Genomic DNA, 9,941 nt, shown 5'->3' with positions numbered 1-9,941 from the left:
AGTCCTAAATAATATGATACGATAATTTGGCAACCAAAAAACCCATCCCCATGTTGATAATTCATAGCGTGTCGTTAAAATTTACCCAAAAACACGACAAAATACTCGGCGTGTAAAATACACGGTATTTCACGTTTAGCGTGAGCTGGAAAACCCGGGAAATGTCATTATCATTTCCGTCCGGGTGCGAATAAGAAAAACGATCGCCACGAGAGCGAAGTGTAGCGAGGTAGTGTTTCACACAGGAAAATCGGAGGAAAATCGGAGGAAACCCGCAAACGACAGCTCCTCAGCACTGAAAGGAAAAGGTATGTTAAATTCGAGCGGGCAAAGTGCCGTAAAATTAACAGAAAACGCGTATGTTTCGCTTTAGCTCCGACAAGGCGCATACCAGCCACGCGGCACGTGCTCGCGGAAGAAGCGTAGAGGGCAGAGCCCCACTGGAAGGTGAGACACCTAACTGACCTAACAAACTAATGGTTTAGTGCTAATACCATTCTATTCACGGCTTCTAGGTGCACACACGCCCACCTAAAAGGGTAAATTCGAGCTCAAGACTGCGGAAAAGAAAAAGAAGAACAAGAGGGTCGCTCAGGTAAGACACCACCTTCGAAAAAAAAAAAGCCTGCAACCTTTTCCTCTAACAAACGCCTTATGTCCAACACAGGCGGCCTTCTTTTATCCACCATCAAGCACCTTCGAGGTTTCCATCGATTCCTGCAACTTTTGCCGGAGGAAAGGTGGCATTTAGCCATTCAGCATCTCCGGAACTCTCGGCTATAACTGCCAGCCTCGCCTCGGCCACAACGTGCCCGCGCTGGCAACTTCAAAGGTGGCAATTAGCCATTTAACATCACCGGGAGTCTCGGCTACAACTGCCTGCCTTCTCTCGGCTAGAACGCACCCGCGGTGCAACATCAAAGGTGGCGTTGAGCCACACAGCATCCTCGTAGAGACACTTTGTTTCTAAGGCTCCCGTAGGCGTAGCATCTATTGTGGAAATTAGCCATTCGACTTCACCGACAGTCTCAACTGCACCTTTCGGCTGCACCTGCAGCGGTGCAATCAACTGTGGCATCTGACCACTTATTGTCATCTGCAGCTTCGACTGCACTTTACGGCTGCACCGGCGGTCGTGGAATCAACTGTGGCCTTTGGCCATCCACTAACATCGGCAGTCTCGGCTCTACTCATCGACTGCATCTGCGGTCGTCGCATCAACGGTACCATTTGGCCACTCATCTTTGGCAGTTTCAATTGCACTTTTCGACTGCATCCGCGGTCGTTACATCAACTGTGGCATCGGGCCACCTATCATCATTGGCAGCTTCGACTGCACTTCTCGGCTGCACCTGCAGTGGTGCAATCAACGGTGGCATTTGGCCACTTACCATCATCGGAAGTTGCGACCGCACTTTTCAACTACACCCGCTATCGTCGAATCGACTGTGGCATTGGGCCATTCATCATCAACGGCACTACTCGGCTACATCGCGGTCGTCGCAACAACGGAACACATCGGTAAATTCATTTGGGGCATGATGCCGGAGGCGGCGAGAGGAGGTTTGCCCACACCAAGGCGGAAGAGGAAAAGCTTCGTGGCCACTCAGTGCGCTGCAGCGCCTTCATGGAGAATGCCGTAAGTTAAATAGAATCTGAATGAAAATGCTATGGGGGAAATGTGGGTAAAACGTTGCAAGATTTATAAAGAAACTCAAATTTAAAGTTTTCGAGCGTTATTAATTTCGTAGCTTCGTCTACGGTAAGCGATCCGTCACAAATGGCGCCCAACAAAACGAACCTGTTCATTTAATTAATGTTCGTTGAAGTTAATGTTAGTAATCACAAGTATCATTATTTTTTTGTGAATACTTTATGATTATTATGATTATTATTGTTTGTTAATAATCATTATTATTATCGCTCTTTTTTAAAATATCGTATCATTCTTCGTATATTATCGTATCGTAACACACATCTACTGGTTATTTGATCCATTTACAATGAATAATAGAATAGAATTATTTCACCTCAGTGATGAGGAAATTGCATACGAACTGGCCTTGCGCCATGTAACAAACCTAGCACCTAGCACCAGAAGGGCGAAGGTTGTTAAATTAAAGGCACTAGTCCAAGAGGACATATTAAGAGAAACTAATTACGTTAGCTCTGAATACGCGATGTCTCCGGAATCAAATGTCGAAGCTTGTCAGATGGCAATTCAAGAACTAAAAAACTTCGTAGATTTGGCTATACAGAATGGCAACTCGGAGCAAATGGCTTGCGCTCGGTCGAGATTGTTACATTACCGGCAACGTTTGTCAATAATACCTCCGGTCTCTTCGGTAAAGGAAGCGCGAAAGATTTTAAGCGATTTGGTCGAGATGTTGATTTCTGAGATCAACAGCGCTGTCAATAAAGTAGTGCGCAGTGATTCGGGAAACTTAAGTGGCAGATTGAGTGAGCCGATCAGTGAAATAGCAGAATGCAGAGATGAAGACGACAATCCAAGCTGGGGACAAGCGGTTCCAAATCGACGTAGGGGAGCCACAGGTCAAGCACGAGAGCAGGTCGAATGTTTTGCTGGAAAGCAGCAAGAGCAAGAGGACGTCCGGAGTCCAACGAACTTCAACATTGAAGCGGAAGTGGGTTCAAGGTCCGTAGACGTTATCGACGAGTTGCGTGTGGATCTTCAACATCGGCAGAGGAGACAGCGAAATTTGGGTGGCAGTTCTCCACACTCCAGCCGAAGCTTCGGACACGAGGAGCAGCGGATGGTGAAGGCGATTCATAACTGGCCATTCAAGTTCCGGGGTGAAAAGGACACAACTTCACTCAACATCTTCCTCGACAGGGTCGAGACGTTTGCCAGATCCGAAGGGCTCAGCGATCGAACCATTCTTGCTTCAGTAAAGCATCTTCTGTTGGAGGACGCACTTGATTGGTATTCTAGGGCGTTAGCCCAAGGTCTTCTTCTTTCGTGGTCAGCATTCAAGCGAGAGATTCGTCGGGAGTTCTTGCCGAGTGGATATGCACAAATACTGCGTCAAGAAGCCAGTTTTCGATATCAAGGTCCCGATGAACCCTTTGGCAAATTCTACCGTGACATTTCAACATTATTTCGGTTTATCGAGCCGCCGCTCACCGAAGAGGAAATGATGTTCATGGTGAAGAAGAACATGAACATGGAGTACGCTACCATCGTTACAGCACGGCAACCGAGAACACTGGTGGAGTTATTGGATGTATGCAGCAACTTCGATGAAACCAGGTTATTGCTAAGCAGACAGCGCAGGATTCCAATACCCCATACAGCTCTATTGGAACCAAACTTCGCTACACCGGCACCGGGTCGTGCACAAGCGACGCAGCATCAACCGCAGCGTTTCAACAGGGTTCATGCAGTGGAAGCCGATAGTCAAGAACGAGTGGTAATGGAGCATCCGACTACGTCCTATCACCAGACAGAGGAGCACACGACTCCACAAGATTTCGTCGATTGGCAGGAGAAATACGAACAGTTGTACGAGCAAGTTTGTGCCATGAAGCTTCAACTGGAACGCAGACCGAATCGTTTCAATACAGGGCTACAGCAGCAAAACTCTCTACAGCGACCGGATCAGCGTCCGCAACCGTCTACAACTTCAACAGGTCAGAACAATCTTATGAATCGGCAAGGCAGTCAAGCGGAGAACTATCGAATACAACATCCGTTGCAACAGCAAGCTAAATGGGCGCCGCGGCAGCAGCAGCAACAACAGCAGCAGCCTCAACAGCCGCAGCCTCAACAGCAACAGCTTCAACGGCAATTCCAACAGCAGTATCAAGCACAGCTCCAGAACCAGCAGCTTCAGCAAGCAGGCAGCGATATGTACGATATAGATCCTGTTCAGCATACAGCGTACCGTCCAGTGCTTTGCTGGAACTGCGATGAGGAGGGGCATAGGTTTCCGGATTGCACGAAGGCACAGGCAATTCTCTTTTGCTACAGATGCGGTCGAAAAGGTTACACGTTACGCAGCTGTCTTGTTTGTAACAGCGAAGCGGAAAACGCCGCAGCGAGGAAGTGGTAGATGGAGGGCCAGATTCTTCGCAACACATCAATCAACCGTCAATACCTCCCGACCTTCAAAACATCAACTCTATAATCATCAATCCCGGACATGACAACCGTCCACACGCCGTTCTGGACATCCTAGGAAAGAAAATCACAGCCTTGTTGGACAGTGGAGCGAACTGTTCGTTGCTAGGTGGTAGTAAAGCACAAATTGTGGAAGAGCTAGGGTTGCGAAAGGAAGCACTGAACGGTGGGATCAAGACAGCGGATGGAACTCCACACAAAATCAATCACTTCACACGTCTACCGATATCATACAATAATCGAAATGAAATATTACCAGTCCTTCTTGTGCCAAGTCTGCCAGACTGCGCCATCATGGGCATGAACTTTTGGCAAACGTTCGGAGTCAAAGCAGTATGCTGTTCAATGATTACTGAGCAAGAATTTGAAGCAGAGCCGATGAAGGAACTATCGGTAGAACAACGCCAGATACTAAACAAGACAATTAAGCTATTCCCGAAAGCCGAGGAGGGGAAATTGGGAAGAACGGAGCTTTATGAACACCGTATAGATGTGGGCAACGCCACGCCACGGAAGCAGCGATATTTTCCAATGTCCCAATATGTCCTGGAGGAGGTCAACCGTGAAGTAGACAGGATGATCTCGTTGGATGTGATCGAGGAGGCAGTTTTTTCGCCATGGAACAACCCACTTGTGGCAGTTAAGAAGAAAAACGGGAACTACCGCGTCTGCTTGGATGCAAGGCATCTGAACTCCATTATGGTCAACGAGGGCTACCCAATCCCACAGATTTCTTCGATTATCAACAATCTAGGGGGATGTTCATTCATATCGTCGATAGATCTCAAAGATGCCTTTTGGCAAATGCCGCTTCACAAGGAATCAAGGCCACTAACGGCATTCACTGTACCTTCCCGAGGGCACTTTCAATTCAAGGTGGTCCCTTTTGGACTCTGCACGGCTAGCCAAGGTCTTGCGAGGATTATGACTCACTTGTTTGCGGACATGGAACCGTACGTCTTCCATTATTTAGACGACATCATCATATGCTCCAAGTCGTTTGAGAAACACATCTCAGTCCTTAAGGAAGTCGCAGCCAGACTACATCGTGCAAAGCTTACTATTTCGGCCGAGAAGTCCAAGTTTTGTCGTCAGCAGATCAAGTATTTCGGTTACATTCTCAGCGAAGGAGGCTGGAAGGTGGACGACGAGAAAGTAGAGTGCATTGTCAAATTCCCCGCACCTACAACCAGGAAGGAAGTTCAACGGTTTCTGGGAATGTGTGGATGGTACCGTCGTTTCATCTCCGATTTCTCCCGTATTGCCGCTCCCATCACCGAGCTTACAAAAACCAAAACGAAGTTTCATTGGACAACAGCAGCCGAGGAAGCTTTTCTCAAACTCAAGTCGGCCCTTGTAACAGCTCCAGTCTTAGCCATGCCAGACTATACGAAGCCATTTTCTATCTCTTGCGATGCCAGCGATATGGCAATTGGAGCCGTGTTGACGCAGACATTCGACGGAGACGAACACCCAATCTGCTACTTTTCACAAAAACTCTCTTCTTCGGAAAGGAAATACACCGTAACTGAGAAGGAATGCCTGGCCGTAATACGAGCGATTGAAAAGTTCCGTGGCTACGTCGAAGGAGTTCATTTCGTGGTTTACTGTGACCATTCCGCCCTCAGCTACCTGAAAACTTTGAAGAATCCAACGGCCCTGATGAGCAGGTGGTTGTTGAGGCTCAACGCGTTCGATTTTGAGATACGATACAGGAAAGGCAGCTGCAATATCGTTCCAGACGCACTGTCCAGAATAGTTTGTTCATTGGTCTTCTCAATCACGCAGGTACATGATCCATGGTACAAAGACCTCATCAAGCAGGTGCAGAATCAAGGCGGAAAGTATCCAGACTTCCGAATAGCAAATGAAGAACTCTACAAGAATTGCCAGGTTAAAGACGAAATGGGTGTCATCAGTCATCGTTGGAAGAAGATCGTTCCAGAAGAAGAGCGAGCAGAATTGATCCGTCGTTTTCACGATTCGCCTTCAGCTGCGCATCTAGGTTTCTACAAAACATGGCACAAACTTCAACAACACTATTATTGGCCAAAAATGCAGGACACCGTCGCTCGTTACGTGAAGGCTTGCGCAACGTGCAAAGCCAGCAAAGCTCCTAACAAGCAAATGATGCCGCAGATGGGGAAGCTCAAGCCAGCAAAGGTACCGTGGGAGTTAATATCCATCGACTTCGTCGGACCACTCACAAGATCCAAGAAAGGCAACACAGTTCTTCTGGTCATCGTCGACTGGATCACCAAATACGTCATTGCCCACCCGATGCGAGCAGCCGATTCAACCAAGATGGTCGAGTTTCTCGAGGAAAAGGTATTCCTGAAATTTTCCAGGCCGAGGATAGTACTGTCAGATAACGGGAAGCAGTTCGAGTCACAAGTCTTTCGAGCGCTGCTTAGCCGTCATAACATCATCCACATGAAGACAGCATTCTACGCACCGCAGGTCAACAACGCCGAGCGGGTGAACAGAGTTCTTATTACATGTATTCGTTCTTTGCTGGAAGAAGATCACCGCGAATGGGACAAGAATCTGGCAGCCATTACCGCCGCTATTAACAGTGCAAAGCACGAATCTACCGGGGTCAGTCCACACTTCGCCAACTTCGGTCGGGAACTTTTGCTGCACACGGACCTCTACACTCAGCAAGACTTAAACGTGTCAGATGATCCAAAGGTCGCGCAGGAGATGAGGTTGTCCACGATCAACAGGATTCACAAGTTCATTCAGCAGCGAATCAAGAAGAACCATGAGAGAACGAAGGAACGCTACGATCTACGGAAGCGCACTGTCTCGTTCCAACCGGGCGAGCTAGTATGGCGTCGTTCGTTTGTACTATCGTCGAAGGCGGACCATATAAACAAGAAGCTGGATCCGAAGTTCATCGCTGCCATCGTGAAGGAGAAACTGGGAGCGAATTTGTATGTGTTAGAGGATGTCGTCACAGGAAAGCGTGGGCGCTACCATGTGAAGGACATCAAACCCGATTAAATATTCAAGCTATGTAAGCAACAACGCTGACCACAAGCTCACTCGGAGCACAAAACACGAAAGGAAGAAGGCTGAAGGACCAACATCATCTTTGAAACCTCGCCCCCAACAACTCGGAGTAAATTATGCAGAACTCTTCCATTCGAACAACTCAATGAAGCACAGCTGATGCTAATTCGTCGCTAGGATACCGACGAACACAACGAAGTAGGCGTTTATGAAGGAGACAACGGCCTTGCGCGAGACCAGCGTCGGCTGAAAGGACTCTGAGAACTCTGCCAGGAAGTTCGTCAGAACTTGGAGAGGGCTGGCAACCTTGCGTGGGATTGCCGCCACTCATTGTCCAGAATGCAATCCTGTCATCTTGAAGCAGCGTAGCAGCGCAGGGGATAGTAGCACTGGTGAGCCACCGTAGCCAGGCGCTACACACCATCGCAGAGAACCCATCCAGGTTCGGGATATTGGAATGTTCGGAAAGTCAAGTACAGCAGCTCCAAACACCACGTCGCTGCAATTGAAAGGATTGTCAGGACATCAAGAAGAGGATTCAGCACCATAGAATACAGTTAAGCGAAGAAGTTGTGAGGAGTAGACATTAGACCGCTGCAAAAACTGACTTTTTGCTCCCATGTGTTTTTACGATTCCTTTTTGCTCTCCAATCATCTGTGTTAAATATCAGATGATTTGGTTCATCCCTGAATTAGCGCAACGGTTTTTAAATTTGTATGGAAATTAGTATGGGGAAAGTTTTTTTTCCAGATTAAAATCGCTAGGGAAGCGATTTTGGTTTTTATGCAGAAAATAACTTCTTCATTGGGTTACTGTATTCTTAAACTTCAATTTTTACTAAGGTTACTTCCAGCTAGATGCTACCAGAAAAAAGTTAAAGCAATCTGTAAAAAAAAATCATTCATAGTTGATCAACAGTCAAAACTGTCAGCAACACTGGAATCATGAACTTGCATGCAATTTTTCTAGCTAAATACCTGAATACAAGCTACTGCGTGGCATACACAAAGGCGTTTTAAATCGGGTAACGCAGATAGAAAAAAAAGTACAGCACTATGTAGAAAGTAAGATACAAACTTTTTGAGATTATTGAAGATATACGGTGATAGATGAGGTGAAACGTTCCCGAAATTCACAACCAAGTTTAAAAATAAGATCAAGTTACGCATGTGGTATACCTATTCGTTCCGCGGGCTGTCAAATGACGGTAAACACTTTCCCCTAAAACTCTCTTGTTTCTCGACCGATTTCTACAAAGTTTATAGTTTTGGAAAGCTCGTAATATGACTTAAATACGAATTTCAGCAACAATTATTTTTCTCAAAGTTATTCAAAGTCGAAGAAAAAAATTCGTAAAAGGCTCTAATTCAGTTATTAAGTACTCGAAAAGAATTTCACTCAGTGCCTGAGAACGTTGCGATCCAGTGCAAAGCCAATTCTAGGTGCTAGAATAGTCTCAAAACAAGCAGATTGATAAAAAGTTTTAAAAGAAACAGCTACCTTTGAAAAGTCGTCAAAAATTCTGTGTTTCGTGTTTTAGATATCTAAAGATGCCAAAATGTCACAAATTACGTCAAATTTCCATTTCACTTTACAAAAATTTTCTAATGTAACGGGAACAGCTTTGGGGGTTGATTTATTAAAAATTACGATTTACCACTTTTTTACATTTTTAGTGGCCATGATCTTAAGAAATTTTCAAAAAATATTTCCATATGTGCTTCTAACTTCAGCGTTCTCAGGCACTAAATAATTTTTTTCTTTCGAGTACTTGTTAACTGATTTATAGCCTTTTTCCTGAAGCCTGTTTTTTCGATTGTTTTTTCTTCGACTTTGAATAACTTTGAGAAAAATAATTGAAGTTAAATTTTGTCTAAAAACCGTATTTGAGTCAATTTACGAGCTTTCCAAAATTATAAACTTTGTAGAAATCGGTCGAGAAACAAGAGAGTTTTAGCGGAAGAGGTGTTTGCTGTCATTTGACCGCTCGCGGTATGAATAGGTACCCAAAAAATGTCGGTATGTTTAGTGTTAAAGTTGCAATTGATCATCTGAACTTCATTTTTGTGTAAATTTAACACAATACATACAGTTTTTGTGAATTAATGATAGAAAACACGATAAATAACACATTTTTTTTTTAGAAAAGACCAACTTTATTTATGGTTTCGGACCTGATTATAACATTTAAAAAAAATTCATTTCCTTTTGATTCTGTGAATCAGTTAAAACAAATGATTCAAGAGGTTGTTTACCGAAATCGATTGAAAATTATATAAGTTATGATTGTTTTACTGTAATAATGATGCTTTTTCTCTAAATAATACCACCATAGTGTCAAGGAATATTTAAAGAAGGTAGTGTCGAGGCAGCCCTGCTTTAGTATTAGTACACACTGCGACGTCACAATCACGAAAAATCTGTTAATTTACTAGGAAATTTGTCTTTTTCGTTGATAATTTGAAGAATTTGCTGGAAATGTTCCACTTTTAATACCTGTTATTTTAGAAGGATTCTTGCTCTTCAAGCTTGGTACGAAAAAAGTTGGATTTTCAAGTAATTTTTGTATGAAATAGACCATCGAAGTTCGAAAAAATGGTGGATTTTCCCTACTCAAATTTGCAAAACTTTAAAATTAGTTCAAATTCTTCCATGAAAATGATCAAGTCAGTGCAGTTTAAGATCCTTATTACAAAAAAGTTATCAAAAAACAAACTTTGATATAAAACCACAATTATTTATTCGCATTTTAGGAAATCGAGTTAACAATAATCAATTGATGTT

At 44.5% G+C, this 9,941-nt stretch overlaps 1 protein-coding gene across 2 annotated transcripts; it reads left to right on the top strand.

Moving 5' to 3' along the window:
* On the top strand, positions 1 to 4,089 carry LOC129748459 (uncharacterized). 2 transcript variants are annotated; one of them, XM_055743100.1, is made up of 4 exons: positions 1 to 308; positions 374 to 447; positions 516 to 595; positions 668 to 4,089. In XM_055743100.1, the coding sequence occupies exon 4, from the start codon at positions 2,004 to 2,006 to the stop codon at positions 4,071 to 4,073; it is 2,070 nt and encodes a 689-aa protein (XP_055599075.1). In that variant the 5' UTR covers positions 1 to 308; positions 374 to 447; positions 516 to 595; positions 668 to 2,003; the 3' UTR covers positions 4,074 to 4,089. The 2 variants fall into 2 exon arrangements, with proteins under 2 accessions (XP_055599075.1, XP_055599076.1); XM_055743101.1 differs by having other exon boundaries at positions 374 to 595.
* The last annotated feature ends 5,852 nt before the right edge of the window (positions 4,090 to 9,941 follow it).

The sequence above is a fragment of the Uranotaenia lowii genome, chromosome 2 (assembly GCF_029784155.1).
Source record: "Uranotaenia lowii strain MFRU-FL chromosome 2, ASM2978415v1, whole genome shotgun sequence".
In the NCBI taxonomy this organism is placed as follows: Eukaryota; Metazoa; Arthropoda; class Insecta; order Diptera; family Culicidae; genus Uranotaenia; species Uranotaenia lowii.
Note: the sequence above shows the minus strand (reverse complement) of the source record. Positions and strands in the feature narration are given on the sequence as shown.

What these genes read in the sequence shown, in the direction of transcription:
- LOC129748459 (XM_055743100.1), top strand. Translation starts at nt 2,004, where the DNA reads ATGAATAATAGAATAGAATTATTTCACCTCAGTGATGAGGAAATTGCA.